Genomic DNA, 19,204 nt, shown 5'->3' with positions numbered 1-19,204 from the left:
TAAACCACCAAAACGTGTCAAGTGTCACTGAGTAAAACCATACTGGTCATGTTACTACAATTACAATCAGTACATTTGTGATCTAATGTGATTTCTCACCTCTCTGGCAAAGCGGACCCTCTGAAGGGAGAGCTTGAATACATCCACAAGTGCCTCCCACAACCTCATCACACTCATGATAGGCCCTGCAGGTGTCATTGGGCCAAACATGACGCTCCTCACACTTGCACTCATATTGTGTTCCATTTAACCCACACACTGTAATAGAATAGGATTTATTCATCTGTGTTCAAACTGTCAGTTTGTCCTAATACTGAACTCATCTTAGTATGTGACATGATGAAACATTCAGCTCTCACCAGTAGTCATGTCAATATCTGTGATATTTATGTTGTTGCTCAGAGTCAAAGGCAGGCTGATATTTCTGACGAGATTCCGTAAGTAGTTCACCAGGAACAAGTCAAAGAATCTCACATCAATGTCAATCAAGTACTTAGAAGCCAGCACTGCAAGAAAAACAGAAGCAGATTGAGCCGAACAATTAGTCCAAGTAATTCAATTCTTAAAATAACTATCTTTTTTTTTTTTAAATGACCTTTTTAGCCTGTGGTTTATAATTTAAAAGAACATTTATGAGTTGTTAATAGAGTTATTTGCAATCAAAATCAAGCACATAATCAGTCTGTCAATCCTAGTAGCAAAATGCAGGAAAATCAAAGCAGGAAAAACAGAACAAATTATTTGAAGGGATAAAACTGATGTTGTTGTAGAATGACACCAGTGTCTCACCTTGACAGAACTGTCCATCCACTGGAAGGGCATTGATACATGTACATGAACCATTAGTGATGACATCACAGGCCTCGTATGAGTGACACGTGTCATTTGGCCAAACAAACAGACCCTCACATTTACACTGATACTGGGTTTGGTTCAATGAACACACTGAAAAGCAGAAGAAGAGTCCAAACATCAAATAATTCATGTCAGTATTCATGACGTATAAAGTTTATTCTTAGCTATTTAAGATTACCAAGCAGAGACAGAGCTCGTACCAGTAGTTATGTTGATTTCTGTGATGTTCGTGCTGTCACTGATTATGTAGGGCAAATTAAAAGACATCAGAAGGCTCCTCAGCTGTTCAGTGACGCTACTATCCACACTATTGATCTGAATTTCAATCAGATATTCAGTCAAAGGTAGAGTCACTGTAGAAATAAAGATAAAAAACATCCAGAAATTATGACTATGCCTTTCACCTACAAATACAATCATCAAAGTTCACAAAAGGAAACTATTAACAGATACTGATTTTTCAAGCATACAGGATTTCATGCAACAGTTTTTTAATAACTCCAGTATGTATTCAAGAAGCTTTTATCATGGATAAAACATAAATAACAAACACACACCAAACCATATAATAGATTGAATTGATATTTCTGTCAAATATACTTATAATATAAATCAAATACATCATGATGAAGTATATTTTCTACATGCTTACCATTGCATGGGTTACTGGTACTGACTGGTTGATTCATATTTATTCCAGTAAACCCAATTAAGCAGGAACAGTTGTAACTCCCAACTGAGTCGGTGCAACGAGAGTTTGGACCACAGAACTCTGATGTCTTTAGACATTCATTAACATCTATATTACAGGAAGATATGAAAAAAAGGTATTGTTGTTATAGGAACACTGAAATGTGAATGTCACTCTAATTCAAATCTATGTTAGTTTTGGTAAATATAAATAGACGAATAAAATTTTGTATGCTACCGTTAAAAAAACCAGAATTGCTTTCAATTGTTAATTAATCAACAAACAGTTTTAAATATGATTTTATTGCAAAAAATGAAAAATCTAAAAAACTACACTAGGTTATTTTCCAAATATTATATATATATACATGTATATAAATGTGATTATAGGATGTACCTCTACATGTGTTATTGATGCTGATGGTGAGATTTGAATTTGTTACAGTGAATCCATCCAAACATGAGCAATTGTGACTTCCCATTTCATTTGTGCAGTTGGAATGTGGACCACATACAGACGGACTGAACCGACATTCATTTATATCTACGGAGAAAATATATATATTTTTTTAAATAATAAGAGTATTATTTTTACAGAATTAAATTAGGTAAAAAGTCTAAAGACATTAAAGACTTCTGGTATTTAAACAAAAAGTATTGATTTATTTCCAAGACGGTAAAAAGAAAAAATTATTATTTGTTTGGTGATGTTACACCTCAAACAGGAACAACTAAACCTCACACTAGTATTCACACAAACTGTAAAGATATAGCAGCTCTGTACTCTCAATTGTATGAGATAAAAATAGAAAACAAAATCAGTTGATAATACTCACCCTGACATGAGTTGTTGCGGCTCACAGGACTGTCTTTATTGGAGGTATTAAATCCACTCCAGCATGAACACATGTGACTCCCAATAATGTTAATACAATCTGAGTATTGACCACAAACTGACACTGCATCTTCACATTCATTGATGTCTGAAAAAAAAAAAGAATGAGAAGCTATAGCAATAATGTTAAGATTTCTAAAGCAGCAAAACAAGTCAAGTGTCACTGAGTAAAACCAAACTGGTCATGTTACTACAATTACAATCAGTACATTTGTGATCTAATGTGAGTTCTCACCTCTCTGGCAAAGCGGACCCTCTGAAGGGAGAGCTTGAATACATCCACAAGTGCCTCCCACAACCTCATCACACTCATGATAGGCCCTGCAGGTGTCATTGGGCCAAACATGACGCTCCTCACACTTGCACTCATATTGTGTTCCATTTAACCCACACACTGTAATAGAATAGGATTTATTCATCTGTGTTCAAACTGTCAGTTTGTCCTAATACTGAACTCATCTTAGTATGTGACATGAGGAAACATTCAGCTCTCACCAGTAGTCATGTCAATATCTGTGATATTTATGTTGTTGCTCAGAGTCAAAGGCAGGCTGACATTTCTGACGAGATTCCGTAAGTAGTTCACCAGGAACAAGTCAAAGAATCTCACATCAATGTCAATCAAGTACTTAGAAGCCAGCACTGCAAGAAAAAACAGAAGCAGATTGAGCCGAACAATTAGTCCGAGTAATTCAATTCTTAAAATAACTATATATTTTTTTAAAGGACCTCTGTAGCCTGTGGTTTATAATTTAAAAGAACATTAATGAGTTGTTAATAGAGTTATTTGCAATCAAAAACAAGCACATAATCAGTCTGTCAATCCTAGTAGCAAAATGCAGGAAAATCAAACCAGGAAAAACAGAACAAATTACTTGAAGGGATAAAACTGATGTTGTTGTAGAATGACGCCAGTGTCTCACCTTGACAGAACTGTCCATCCACTGGAAGGGCATTGATACATGTACATGAACCATTAGTGATGACATCACAGGCCTCGTATGAGTGACACGTGTCATTTGGCCAAACAAACAGACCCTCACATTTACACTGATACTGGGTTTGGTTCAATGAACACACTGAAAAGCAGAAGAAGAGTCCAAACATCAAATAATTCATGTCAGTATTCATGACGTATAAAGTTTATTCTTAGCTATTTAAGATTACCAAGCAGAGACAGAGCTCGTACCAGTAGTTATGTTGATTTCTGTGATGTTCGTGCTGTCACTGATTATGTAGGGCAAATTAAAAGACATCAGAAGGCTCCTCAGCTGATCAGTGACGCTACTATCCACACTATTGATCTGAATTTCAATCAGATATTCAGTCAAAGGTAGAGTCACTGTAGAAATAAAGATACAAAAACATCCAGAAATTATGACTATGCCTTTCACCTACAAATACAATCATCAAAGTTCACAAAAGGAAACTATTAACAGATACTGATTTTTCAAGCATACAGGATTTCATGCAACAGTTTTTTAATAACTCCAGTATGCATTCAAGAAGCTTTTATCATGGATAAAACATAAATAACAAACACACACTGAACCATATAATAGATTGAATTGATATTTCTGTCAAATATACTTATAATATAAATCAAATACATCATGATGAAGTATATTTTCTACATGCTTACCATTGCATGGGTTACTGGTACTGACTGGTTGATTCATATTTGTTACAGTAAACCCAATTAAGCAGGAACAGTTGTAACTCCCAACTGAGTTGGTGCAACGAGAGTTTGGACCACAGAACTCTGATGTCTTTAGACATTCATTAACATCTATATTACAGGAAGATATGAAAAAAAGGTATTGTTGTTATTAGGAACACTGAAATATGAATGTCACTCTAACTCAAATCTATGTTAGTTTTGGTAACTATAAATAGAGGACAAATAAAATTTAGTATGCAACAGATATATATAAGCAATTCGGTTGTTTTAACTGTTGCATACTGGTTTGCATATATATATATATATATATATGTGATTATAGGATGTACCTCTACATGTGTTATTGAAGCTGATGGTGAGATTTGAGTTTGTTACAGTGAATCCATCCAGACATGAGCAATTGTGACTTCCCATTTCATTTGTGCAGTTGGAATGTGGACCACATACAGACGGACTGAACTGACATTCATCTATATCTATGGAGAAAGAATAAATAAATAAATAAAAGTATTATGTTTACAGTATTAAATTAGGTAAAAAGTCTGAAGACATGAAAGACTTCTGGTATTTAATAATACTCACCCTGACATGAGTTGTTGCGGCTCACAGGACTGTCTTTATTGGAGGTATTAAATCCACTCCAGCATGAACACATGTGACTCCCAATGACGTTAATACAATCGGAGTATTGACCACAAACTGACACTGCATCTTCACATTCATTGATGTCTGAAAAAAAAAAAAGAAAAAGAATGAGAAGCTATTGCAATAATGTTAAGATTCCTAAACCACCAAAACGTGTCAAGTGTCACTGAGTAAAACCATACTGGTCATGGTACAACAATTACAATCAGTACATTTGTGATCTAATGTGAGTTCTCACCTCTCTGGCAAAGCGGACCCTCTGAAGGGAGAGCTTGAATACATCCACAAGTGCCTCCCACAACCTCATCACACTCATGATAGGCCCTGCAGGTGTCATTGGGCCAAACATGACGCTCCTCACACTTGCACTCATATTGGGTTCCATTTAACCCACACACTGTGAAAAAAAGAAATGGCGACTTTTTGGCTATATTCATAGAATCAATAGAAGACACTTAAAATGATTAGTGTTAAGTGTAAAACCAAGAAAGCATTTCTAAATCTTTGCATTTGTAGGTAAAAATATATGATTGGAGTAATTTTGTGTTTATGCTCATGTTAATATCCAGAGACATTCAGTGGCGCAGAAGGAAATATACAGTCTCACCTCAAAATACCCCAAATTTGATGATTTTATGAAGTCTATCTAACATACATGTTAAGAAATATAAAACGAATCGTATTAAAATTCAAAATTTTTGTGCAAACACTGATGGAACGAAGCTTTCTGCTCTCACCAGTAGTCACGTCGATATCTGTGATATTTATGCTGTTGCTCAGAATGAGAGGCAGGCTGATATTCATGATTAGACTTCTTAAGTAGTTCAGCAGGAACAAGTCAAAGAATCTCACATCAATGTCAATCTCGTAGTTAGAAGGTGATGCTGCAAAAAATAAAAAAAAAGAACAAAGGCAAGTATAGCAGAACAAAAGTGAAACTCTGTACCCTCACAGTCAAAAACAGTTTTTTCTTAAAGCCACGGCCTTCTATTGGAATGTTGTTGTGTTGCTGTATTTTTATGAACGTTCCTACTCTGGTGTTTAAAATAATGTGAATCAGAATCGGCTGATTTCTATTGCAGTGTCCAATGACTGATATGCTGAACCAATTTTTATGTGATTTATGCTTTTTGGCACAATATCTGTATGATAATTTAATCTGCCAATATAAAAAAACACCATATCCATTACCAATATTTTATTAATGAAATCATTTTACATATATGTTATGGATTATTTAAAAACTTCTCATTTTAATTAATTGCTGTGTTTTTTTTTAAGTTGAGAAAGTATCCAAACACTTCATTAAATAAGTTACTGTGAAAACTGGTCTTTAGAGACTCACTAAAATGGTTTCAATTTTGATTGAATTATCGGTATACCATAAGAAAAGATAACCAATTAAGTTTAAGAATAAAAGTGTGAAATCCCTGTCCATGATATTTAGTTGCATTGGGGTGCTACAAATCAAATGTCAAATATAAAAAATTAACGGGAGAATGCTGTTGTTTTTCAGATTTATGAATGTAATGCCTCACCTTCTTTTAACTGGCAGAACTGTCCATCCACTGGAAGGGCATTGATACATGTACATGAACCATCAGTGATGTCATCACAGGCCTCGTATGAGTGACACGTGTCATTTGGCCAAACAAACAGACCCTCACATTTACACTGATACTGGGTTTGGTTCAATGAACACACTGAAAAGCAGAATTCACAAGTTTATCATTCATTTATAGCAGTATATATGATGTATAAAGTACAAGTCAAAGCAGAGACAGAGCTCGTACCAGTAGTTATGTTGATTTCTGTGATGTTCGTGCTGTCACTGATTATGTAGGGCAAATTAAAAGATATCAAATAGCTCATTAGCTGATCAATGATGGAAGTATTCTCGGCATCTATCTGAATTTCAGTTAGATATTCAGCTGGAACTGGAGTGGGTGTAGGAAAGATAAAAAGAGTTAGGAATATTCACTCTTGTCTTTCAACATGCATGAAAATGCTGCAGTTATACGGATTTCGGGATTTAAATCAGATGTTTTTATGTACCTGTTGGTGGTTGCCCACATGCAGTGTTATCTTCCAGGAAAAGGATGAGAATGGATTAGAAATAATCTGTAACAATAACTGAGGTCTTCTGTGAGATTGCAAACAGAAATGTATAAAACTATTTTACTTGTTATCTCGTTGACTGGTTGACAGAACTGTCTATCACTTGGAATATCATTGATGCAACTGCATGTGTTGTTAGTGATGTCATCACAGCTCCCATATTCTGTGCACTTTTCACACGGCCAGAAATACTGATCCTCACATACACACTTGTATCCACTGTCATTGAAATTGCACACTAAGAAAGGATAAAACATAAACATACGGTCATCTTTAACAGATCAGAACGGCTAGGTTTGTGTTCAGACGCTCAAGAAGGTCATGTGATGTTCTTCACCTGTCGTGATGTCCACATCGAATACTTCAACCAGCTCATCTAACTGAAATGGAAAGGTGATGTTCTGCAAATATCTCCTCATCTCATCGATCACAGAGATGCTTGATGATTCCATCTCAATTTCAAACAATAAGTCTGTGAAGGGCAGTTCTGTGACAGAGACAACAAGCATATTATTGTACTTTGAATGTTTTATTACAATATACATGTTTATGTAATTATAATTATATTATCAATAGCAATGTGTAATACATAAAATATACAAATCAAAAGTATTTCCAACAGATGTTAATAGACTACATTTTTTTGTATAATTTACAGTACAAAACTTAAACTAGTGACTGTGCAATTTCACTGTAAAACTTTCTAGGCATCATGAGAGGTATTTTGGTGTCCATATATTTTACAGTATATATTTGTACATTTTGCTAACTGATAAGTTAATGTACCAACCTACAGTAAATCTAATTTTAAAAACCACCATAACACTATCAATGTTTACATAATTGATCAGAACTATTTAAAAAATATATATTGAAATGATGCATGACACAGGGACTTTTGGGTGACATTCATAATTGCTTTTCATCATAAATTATAAGGTGACTCATAATTTTTTACTTAAAAATATATTTTAATGTAAACATGCATATAGTATATTGTCTTAAATAAATAAAATATAGATTTTCACTAAATTATATGCAAATTCATACTTTTTACTGTATATGTTAAGGTAACTTACAGTATACCATTTAACAGTTTTTTTTTTATTTAAATTTAGCATTTTTAACATAAACATTAATACAGCTTTTTAGAGTACATTTGCAGGTGGCTTGTTTGGTCATGATTCTTACCGCTCTCCAGCACACACATCTCTCCATCACTCGGAATACCACTGATACATCCACATGAGCCCAAACGGATGTCATCACAGGCCTCATATGTCTTGCAGTTGTTGTATGTCCATGCATAACCATCTTCACATACGCACTGGTATTCGGTCACATTTGGCTGGCACACTAATGTAAATATAACAGAAATGGTTAACAACAGAATGTTTGCACAACATTAAAAATGAAAATTAAGCAGTAAGAATTACGTAAATAGCTTTAGAACACCGGTTTAACAGGCTCACCTGTTGTTATGTTCGCAGCAGTAATTTCAGTACTGTTGTCCAATCGAAGAGGGAATGTGATGGAGGCCAATGACGCTCTGATCTGTTCAATCACCACAGCTTGGGATGCATTCAATTCCACAACCACAATGAACTCCAATAGCTCTATACATGAGAAAATTAATGAGATTTTAATTATCATGCGGTCATAAGGAGGCGTGTACTCTTGAAGTAAAAGACAAGACAAAACCACTGACAGACAAAATCCCAGACAAAAATAACAAACCATATTAAGTTAATGTGTCTTGATTCTTATATAAATAACATCAAACAATTATTATAACAGTGTGTGAGTAGAGGACAAAACAGTGAATCCAACCTGGGCTTCTTGGTAATCTATGATGCAGTTGACCGTCAATGTAGCTAAACTGTAAAAAATAAAATACATTTATCTATTTATATATAAACTTTTATCATGTGAGTTGATCATGTGACCATGGCAGGGTTAATAACATTAACTAAATGAAATCAAATAAAATATAAATTGGTTGAAAAACAAACTAGAAATGTTGTCGTGGCAATAATCTGACACAAATTTATGTTGAAGTACTAAAATTATTAGCTATAAATAAATAAAAACCAACACAAAATAAAACTAAATCTGAACTAAAAATTTAAATTAAACCTAAATAGCAAAATTTTAAGAAAAACCAATAAAAAGAGAGCACATAACGAAAATCAAAATTCACATTCAAAATATGAATACAACTATAATAAAACTTGGACCATGGCTCTATACAATACATTTGTTTTATGTTATAAATTTCATGTTAAACATTTTAAATGTGCTTTTAATGGTTACAAAATATTGAATTATTAGTGAAAACTATATTATAGCAAGTTAATCTTAAAAAGACAGGAATCTATTGTTTTTCATACATGATTTGTGTTTATATTCCGCGCAGTGAAAAAGAAGAACCGTCCCCTACCTCTAAATCTATGCTTGTTTCTGGGAAATCAAGTGTTTCCACAACACATTCATGGGTCAGCAGGAGCGTCATTATGATTCCTGCAAAGTACCTTAATATTTGTCCTGTATCTGAGAAATTAAATATACACATAAATATATAGCGTATAAATAGATATCAGAAAAACCAAACATTTATTAGCACAGTTTCGGAAAAGATAATGAAATTTACTGCATGCATTCTGTCTTCAATGCAAATATGTAAACTGATAGTTTCAACAGTGAGCATTTTTGCAGGGTAAGAGGACCAAATTCGATCAATCATTTAGTGAGATATCGTAAACAAACCCAGAAAATATTTGGTATTATATCTAAAAGTGGTTTGAGATAATTGACTACAATGACTTGCATTAAAGCATTTTTGTGACAAACGTAGTTACAATGAACCAAAATAATTTAGTTGATCATACCTTGACCAGCCATGTTTCTCACTGATGTATGTTAGTCAAAATCACTTCAACACATTTCTTCAGAACAAAAGGCAATTATATGGCTCATCCAGACACCTTATATCTGTAAAATAGGAAATTCGTTCATAGATAATCAGTGGATAATGATAAGACTACATTTTGATTAAAGATGTTTAAGGTCTTTTGTAATGTCTAGTGCTCCAAACAGTCAAATTTCGGTGCCATTTGTCACAAATCAGCAGAAATTGTCATGATAACATGACTTTCCGTGACTCACAAAACGAAATTCCTTAAAAATCAGAGGAACTATGTTTGGCCGTTCTATCCATTAATTTTTGAATATCTACATTAGGGTCATATATTTAATGGAAGTACAGTAACCAGAAATAAAAAAGGATTGTTTCATAATACATACAACCCAAACCGCAAACCGCAAGCACAAGTATTGGTTGCGCACCAGTCAACAGCAATCGCACACCTGAATTTAGGTCAAATTTCTGCTTGTTTATATTAATGACATACAAAAATGACAACTTTCAAAAGTAAAGCATTGAACAGTACATTTTAAAGTCAAGGCTTTCTATGAATGTAGGCCTACTTCAAAAAGTAAATTTAAAGCAGTTATACATTCAAAAGAATAAACATTGATTTGTTAGACCTACCTAACCTCTGGAAACAACCATGAAGAGATGCCGAACTCGTTTCTCAGAGATTTTGTTTCCTTGTCAAATGATCCACCTACAAAATCTTCCAGTAATTAACATGTCTTTGTCACCACAATAATGTGACTGCGTGTGGGTCACCTGCTAGACCAGTTTAATTCTCTCTATTATTTCCTTGTTCTCTTGTGTGAAGAGAACAGATAAGTGGGCTGAGTTTTAAAAGAAACAGTGTTTATTTTTGTGGGCTACATTATCAGGAGTAAATCACATATATACACTCTCAGATTAGAAAGAAATCCATTATTGGCATATTATGGAAAGAGAATAGGGTATTACAGTTACACACTTTATCATATTTATCATAGTTAAACAGTATCATATTTGTTTTGAACAGCTGATAATAAATAGATTTTAATATCTCTTTATTCAACTCACTGTTTTACATTTGTATAAATATAAGAAAATGTATTTTCATGGGAGGAGTATAAAATATATAATCGTCATTGCATAATTGTACACTCCTAACAGTATCTGTGAATCGGAGCGTTTGAGAGTTGTTATGCAGGATTCATCAGATTAATTTCTACTCAGTCAACATTATACTATCCTGGGCCCTGTGCGGAGTTGGTCCCACGAAAGTCAGAGGAGGATGAGGCCCACGCATTAATAATCCTGAAGACCTCTATTACTTTATTAGCTTGTTCAGGTGTGCTTGATCAGGGCTGGAGCTAAACGGAGCTAAACTTTGGGCCTGATTGATACTATATATGATAATATATAACTAAGTATTAAATAACTAAGACAATAAATATTAAAGTAACTATAGTTACTTTGCACTATGGCTGCACGATTAATCGAAATGAAAATGCACGCGATTTGGAAAAGGCTGCAATTATTTTATGCGCAGCTTGTCAGTGAAGTACAGCTCTGTGCTCAGTAGTAAATGCTGCTCCATCTGAAAGCCAGAGGGCGCTCTCACGCAATCAAATTCCAAATATGCCCGGCCGCAGAAGTAGATAACTAAGTTATTCCAGGAAATCCCTATGGGCATCATACTATCGATGTAGCTGAATAAACAGAAGATTGGAACGCTTTGATTTTTTTTAAATGTTGTCTTTTGTTGGACAACAGGTTAATAAATGCTTCTCATGTTTGGAAAGATGTTTGGCGTGTGCTGCTTTTCCAAATTCACGTTATAAGCGACTCAAACTCGCAGTGCTTTCATATGGACCACCATTTACTACTGCCGTCCGTCACTGACAAGTTGTGCATAACAAATAATCGCAGCCTTTGCGATTTCATAATCACAATAAACCAAATCAGTTTAAGCGCAATTTCATGTTAATTGAGATTAATCGTGCAGCCCTACTATGCACATGAGATATAGTAAGGCAAAGAATCATTTTTTCAATGTAAAGGTACACTATGTAACTTATTTTATTTTTCAAAATTTGCCAAATTTGTCAATACATCATCAATCCTTCTACCAAAACGTTTTGTTTTTGTTTTACCCTAATTGACTATAGTAAGCCTATTATAAGCGTTTATATTTCGAACAAGCAGGAAGGTTTTCACTGGAAATTGCATACATGCATCACTCGCCCGTGCATGTATTGTCATGTCTGTAAATAGAGAATGTTGCTCCGGCTACTTTGACGTGTGAGAGTGGCATCGGTTAGTTGTCACGACCAAGAAAGGTTTACATGGAGCACGCTAAATCCCAAACCGGGGAATCACCCGTTTTAAAAATGCAGAACAGAGAAGAGTCTGCTGGCTGAAAGAGAATGCAGCAGAACTCGTAATAAAACGAGAATACATTGGCTTGGCTTTTCGGAGATGGTGAGAAGAACTGAGGGATTTGAAAGGTTGTAAAAGCGACACGGAGATGGCGTTTTTATTACTCAACAGGTGAGTAAGGTATTTTATTAAACAGATTAATCGCCATGTGTAGCACTTTAACAGAGTTCATTAGCCGCGTTTCCATTACCCTTCAAATTGCGCAAATTGAAATTGCGAATTGAAAATACGCCCAATGGAAACACGTCAATTTCACAAAAACTCCCATTTATCGCAAAAATGTTTTTACACTCGCTTGAGGTGGTTTTTCAGGCAATTCGAAAAAAATATATATTTTACAAAACTGCAATGGAAACAGTTCTTGCGCATTTACATGTCACCTGATGTAAATGGGCGGAATGTTTGGACAGAATACGAGACAGAGTTCTTTATTAAATTCATAAAAGACAAAAGAATTACAGGAATACTGGATTCTAAACCTCAAAGAAATGCCACAATCAAGACCTCGAAGCAGATATGAGAAACACCTCATATGTGCCACTCTCAAATATAAGGGTCTTTCCTTGTCATTAATGATTGGATAACACACAAACGTCTCCTTTGATTATTAATAATGGCCAGTGCGGAGGCTGAGATATACATAAACCTATCATCGTCCATTGCCTTGATTTTTGGAATGACTTATCGCGAGAGAGAAAAAAAAAAGGAAGTTTTAGTCGCATAACATCGGTTAATGGAAACGCCATCATTTTGCATTCGTTTTTTTGTAGAAACGCACCTATTGTAAAGCATTATTTATTTTGAAGGGTCATTTCATTATGGTTGTTGTAGTGCTGCACTGGAATTTATTTTCAAAGAAGTACCATGTCTATTAATGGGTATAACTACAGTAACATCTTCAGCTAGTCAGCTTGAGATTCCTTCCATTTTAACTGGTTATATCCCCTAGGCCTAGTGAATGATTTATGAGCAGTAGGATAACCATATTCATCCTCACAGTCATGCAAAGCCGAAGCAGAACCAAAACAATGTTCTTCCACAAATGCATGTAGTTTGCTTTTTAACCGCTAGAGGGCCAAACGTTTACCTTTGACTCTTAGGGCTAGATATACTAAACAGGTCAAATTATCGTGAGAGAACAATTCCAAAAAACGCCAATGGGAGAAGTGCAATAAGGTCAGCCGCAAAAATAACCCTGTCTATGCATTTTCAGAGTAAATTAGTCAATCCTGACAGTGATTTCTTTTAACGCCAAAATAGGGTTTGTGGCAGCGCAAGCTGTTAGTAAATCTGGCCCTTAATCTGTAAAACTGACTTTCTCTTAAAATTAAAGTATGGTTTGAAGAGGACAGCATAACAACATAAAGCCAATTGTGCAGCTGACAGTGTTGGTTCTGCTCTTCAATCTGAAAGCGGTAGCAAAGATACGACAAAAATCCTGACTGACAGCATTCTTATTTCAAAACTATTTTACTCCCATAATCATTCACATGTATAACAGGGCCATCAAGGTTATGCTTTGTTATGCAACGTTGCTCTGAAAACAAACAAAAATGGCAAATCTGCCAAAAAACAGATATTTTTTGTGTGGGTGTTTATTTGTTTTAAACTGGAATGAATTTTGACCCATGGTTAGTATCATTTTTATATTATAAAATATTGCACAGAAGATGGAAAATAACCCCAAATTCTCAGTGATTTTAAGACAACTGCAAAAAGATTAAACCTGCTGACATACCAAACAATATATAAATCAAATTAAAACCTAACTCAATTCTTAAACTAAACTTCTGTCAATTTGATATATTACATTTAATGCATCATTACTCCAGTCTTCAGTGTCACATGATACTTCTGAAATAATTCTAATATGCTGATTTGCTGTTTATTATCAATGTTGAAAACAGTTTTTGATTAATTTATCAGATTCTTTGATTAATAGAAAATCAGGGATTAAAGTGAAACAAATTCTTCTGACTGAAATTTTTTTCAGGCCAAGTCATATTCCTTTAACTTTATTTAAATAGTCGAGACCAATAGCTTTTAAGTGGAGATGTTTTAAACCGCTTTAATATTGCCAGTTTGCGTATTTTAAAAGCTATTTTAATCTATGGAAAAAAATTACTTGGCTTGACAAATAATTGTCAACCATCTACATAACTTTTCAGTGCATGTTTTTATTTATCTTATAAGACCAAACAATGCTAAACTATATTAATATATAGTTTGTTCCATGGCAAATCGTTTTGGCTGAGGGCAAAGTGAAGTTTCATAACTTTATATATTTAGGCTATTGAACTTTAAATTTGTAGCCTATTAGAAAGCTGACTAATGTTTGACTGAATTGTTTGCTTTATTTCTCATTGTATAGGTTCTTATAGCCTACCTATTAGCCTACTTATACTTTTATACTGGATATTATTGATCATTAAAACTGACATTTAACAAAAAGAGACAGGGTTGTGTAATGTTATATATTCTAAAATATATAAAATATTCTTTATATATATTTTACTATGCATTCTCTTCACTGTATGTGCACATGCATAATAAAATAAAGCGATACAACCCTGTCTCTGTTTGTTATATGTCAGTTTTAATGATCAATAATGTTTCATATTTTTAAAATGGAAACAAAAAGAAGCAGGGTTGTGTTTTATATTTCGTGTTGATATAAATATATGCAGTGAAGATAATCAATGTGCGTTGCCTGAACCACATTTGTGTGGCCATTAATATGTTTATGATAATATGTTCATTTATAAATGAAAAGAGGTGTTTTATATATTTCGTTTTATTGTTCATGAAAAGAGGCAGAGTTGTATTTTCAGAGTTGGGTTGTATTTCAACAGAGTTGGGTACAAACTTGTCAGTGACGTGCGGTGATGTCTTAAAGAGGCTAGGCACTGAGTTGAAAGCCAGATTACCTGATTTATTGTTTAGGCTAATAATACGTAATAACAGTAAACGTTACGCACAATCGCGGCATATCAAGAAAGAAATGTACAAATCAGGATGTATATCGTGTACTCTTTCTCTCTCTCTCGCACACACACAAGCGCGGCACAGGCACACACCGGTAGTTAATGCCCACTCCAGCATCAGAATGCAACCATTCTTAATCCTTAATTGTTGCACAGCGTCCAATTATGTTTGTCAGTCAGCAAAAGTAAAATGACACACTGCTTAAATGAATATGAAGGCAAATGGCTTGCATTGGCGTGTGCACGTTTGCGATGACGTAGGCTAATATGTACGCAAACGCACTAGGGTTCGATAGAATCAAGTTTAGTGTGAAACCAGACCAACGGTGCGGGAACAAACGCGCTCGGATTCGGACCGCAGCAAACCAGCTGTAACCTGACATGCACTTCTCCAAAACTAAGATTAATTGAGTGAACACGGAGCAGTTTTTCCGTGAGCGGGAATTGAAAACCCGGAGTGGACCGTAAGCGAAGTGATTACAGAATGCTAGAGTGGAGAGAGGAACGTGCTTTGTTCCAATCCAGGCTTTATCACTTCCCCCTCAGCAGGGTGAATGTCCCTCGTCTTTCCTTAATTTAAGACTTATTAAAACTAAAATCAAGACATTTATCACACTATTTGAGAAATTAAAGCCTATTTACGGCCTTAAACGGGAACCCTGCAATTAACGGAAATCCGTCGTAAAGGATTAAAATTACTATTTTTAATGTTTTTGAAAAAAAGTCTCTTATGCTCATCAAGGCTGCACTTATTTGATCAAAAATAACAAAAAACAACAATAACAAAAAACAGTATTGTGAAATTATTACAATTGAAACAATGCCATATAAAATAATGATTACTATCACTTTTTTTTAACCAATTTAACACATCCCTGCTAAATAAAGAGTATTAATTTCTTTAAAAAAAAAGCATAATGACCCCAAACTTTTGTTTTGTAGTAAATTTTTACAAAAGATTTGTATTTTAAATAAATACTGTTCTTTTTTGTTTTTGTTTATCAAAGAATCCTGAAAAAAGTATCACAGGTTATAAAAAAATAAAGCATCACAACTGTTTCCAACATTGATAATAAATATATATTATATTTTAGAAATATATATAAAAGCAATATCGCAAGAAAAATTATTACAATTTAAAATAATAGTGACATATATATATATATATATATATACACACACACAGGTGCTGGTCATATAATTAGAATATCATCAAAAAGTTGATTTATTTCAGTCATTCCATTCAAAAAGTGAAACTTATATTCATTCATTACACACAGACTGATATATTTCAAACGTTTATTTCATTTAATTGTGATGATTAAAACTTTAAATGTGATATTGTCCGCACACCTCTTGCGTTTCGTTTGGTCACACACCACAAGGTGTCACTGTGGCCTCAAAGCTTCAGCACTGCCACTCTGAGCTCGATTGCTGATGTCTGAGGTAAAACACGCCCCCCTCATTAGCATACGGACAAAGAAATATAGAAATAAATAAATGTAGAAATAAATAAATGTGGAAATAAATAAATGTGAAAATAAATAAATGTAGACATAAAAACATACATACACAAATGAATGTGGAAATAAATAAATGAATAAATGTATAAATAAAAGAAATAAATTTGTGAAAAAATACAATTATACATAAATAAGGAAATAAAAGTACTAATTTCAAATTTCTTTCGTACTTTTTTTACATTTCTTAGTATATTTATTTATGTATTTTTGATTTTTAACATTTCTTCGTATATTTACTGTATTTATGTTTTTTTTTAATTAAGTCAGCTTTGGCATTCCATAGTAATGCATTGTGACAACACCTGTATGAGAAGGAAATCCATTCAGCCGACCTGCTATATTTAGCTGATTCTGAACGAACTCGTCTTCGAGATGAATGTGTTCTAACGCATTTTTAGTCAATAAAATGTTAACACAATAGTAGGCTACATATTTGACCATTAATTTTTTAACATTATAGGGGAGGCCGAGCTTCCTTTAAAGTCATAAAGAAATCCCCACTGGTCTATGTAATGAATGTGACTCATCATGGAAGTTTAGACAACATGGTAGCCTAATGCATGCGAGTGTGAATGAACTGTTGCTCTCAATAAATCCTCTAAAGAACATTTACCTGACGTGACTGTACATGTGACATGGTGTCAGAAGTTCATCATACCCGCTGACTAAAACAGAGATGTTGACGTTTCGAGCTCTGGAATCGTTCGATTTTAGCCAGCCCTCCACAAGACCTCTGGATCCAACGCTTCACGATTTCGGATGACAAAGAGGAAGGTGGCAGCCTGCTCATTCCAGTGATTATAAGATGGTATAGAAACGTTTAACGACGAACATGTCATACCGTGCAGGAATGTTATACATGAACGTGCATGCTTTAACCAACGAGCCCAAAAGACAGGTGAATCAGTTGAAGTGCAAAAGTGCTTGGTGAAATTGGCTGTCTGAACTGCAAGCTTATAAAATATTGAGTAGGGATGGCTGACGCGAAACAGTCGTTCCGAAGCTTTGCGAGATCCCGAAGCGCAGATGTACCGAAACACTGATTCGAAGCGTGATTCAAAACACCCATGTCACGTGACTATGGCCAAACGAAGCCTCGAAGTGTTTCACTAAATGTTTCATCAGGTGTGATCCGCCGAATCAGCGTTTGATTGACACGCTCGGAAACAGACCACACAATCGCACATCTGTATAAAAGTGAAATCAACGCATATTGACCTCGTGGGGTTTTGTGAGAGGAGTTTGATTTTGAGATAGCGGATTTTTGGTGATATAGTGACATTTATAGTGCGATTTGTTTTGTTATATTTAGGCTTACATTTAAATTTACACAACACATTGACTGACTGATAGGCTAGAGACACAGAGTATACATATAGTGACACATTAATAGATACATAGATATAAATATATATAGACAGCTAGATTAATAGATAGATAGATAGATAGATAGATACATATATAGATAGATTAAAGATAGCCTACATATATAAATACATAGATTATAGATACATTTATAGATACATGTCTAAATACATATATTATAGATACATATTATATATATACATATCTAAATGATAGATTGTAGATACATATATCTAATTACATAGATAGATTAGAGATACATATCTAGATAGATAAAATGGAGGCTCCCCAGAAGAGATGCCGTACATCTGTGGTGTGGGAGCATTTCCATTTAGAAACCCCAAATAAAGTGAGATGTGTGTATTGTGATCGGCAGCTCGCCTACTCCAACAATACATCATCCATGATGCGCCATTTGAGGAGCACTCATCCTGCCATTTTGCAGGGTGCAGAGGATGGCATTCCCCCTGTACCTAGGCCTGCTACTGACACTGCTGGGCCATCTAAGCATGGTATGCATAGATGTATCCATCACCATCCACATCATCACCATCAACATCAACATCATCACCATCAACATCATCAACATCATCACCATCACCATCACCATCATCACCATCACCATCACCATCATCAACATCATCACCATCACCATCAACATCAACACCAGTAGAAACACAGGGCATTTTATGGGAACTTTTTGATACTCGTATCCATCAAACCCAGATGATGCACAATGCTACAGCTGATGCCACAGTGGAAGTGAAAAAATACATCAACGATGCGTATTTGCCCAGAACTCATGATCCACTAATACCCCTTTTCCACCAAAGCATTTTGAGAGCCGGTTCGGAGCCGGTGCCTACTCGCGAACCGGTTCTTTGTGTTTCGACAGCCAAAGAACCGGTTCTCGGCCAGGAAAACTGGTTCCAAAGCGGCACCAACTCTTTGCTGGACTAGAACCAGAGAACCGTTCTTTTACCACCGTGTCATGCTTACGGCGGGGCTGGAGGCGGGTTTAGATGTGTCCTAAACATTTTTTATGACCGCAAAGCCAGGAGAAACATTTGCAGAAACACGATGTAGTCCACCATTGTAATT

General features: G+C 34.7%; 1 protein-coding gene across 1 annotated transcript; it reads right to left on the bottom strand.

Moving 5' to 3' along the window:
• Positions 1-1,691: 1,691 nt before the first annotated feature.
• On the bottom strand, positions 1,692-10,465 carry LOC143728999 (uncharacterized). The gene is made up of 23 exons (XM_077219975.1): positions 10,435-10,465; positions 9,773-9,875; positions 9,325-9,434; positions 8,715-8,763; positions 8,357-8,500; positions 8,076-8,240; positions 7,222-7,371; positions 6,949-7,122; positions 6,822-6,851; positions 6,560-6,703; positions 6,305-6,469; positions 5,504-5,650; positions 5,005-5,163; positions 4,704-4,850; positions 4,451-4,597; positions 4,083-4,229; positions 3,630-3,782; positions 3,364-3,519; positions 2,936-3,082; positions 2,676-2,834; positions 2,382-2,528; positions 1,943-2,089; positions 1,692-1,702 (listed from the first exon to the last, which is right to left on the bottom strand). Exons 2-23 carry the CDS (start codon positions 9,783-9,785, stop codon positions 1,692-1,694), a joined length of 2,811 nt encoding a protein of 936 aa, XP_077076090.1. The 5' UTR covers positions 9,786-9,875; positions 10,435-10,465.
• Between the last annotated feature and the right edge of the window lie 8,739 nt (positions 10,466-19,204).

This window comes from Siphateles boraxobius, unplaced genomic scaffold (genome assembly GCF_051911475.1).
Source record: "Siphateles boraxobius isolate OS27281-9 unplaced genomic scaffold, OSU_SipBor_1 8, whole genome shotgun sequence".
In the NCBI taxonomy this organism is placed as follows: domain Eukaryota; kingdom Metazoa; phylum Chordata; class Actinopteri; order Cypriniformes; family Leuciscidae; genus Siphateles; species Siphateles boraxobius.
This window is presented reverse-complemented; position numbering and strand designations above follow the sequence as displayed.

Bases quoted from the DNA above. Each gene is read 5' to 3' on its own strand.
- LOC143728999 (XM_077219975.1), bottom strand. The intron at 3,520-3,629 runs GTACGAGCTCTG...TCTGCTTTTCAG, and splicing joins AGAAATCAACATAACTACTG to TGTGTTCATTGAACCAAACC. The intron at 2,090-2,381 runs GTGAGTATTATC...TTTTCTCCGTAG, and splicing joins CCGCAACAACTCATGTCAGG to ATATAAATGAATGTCGGTTC.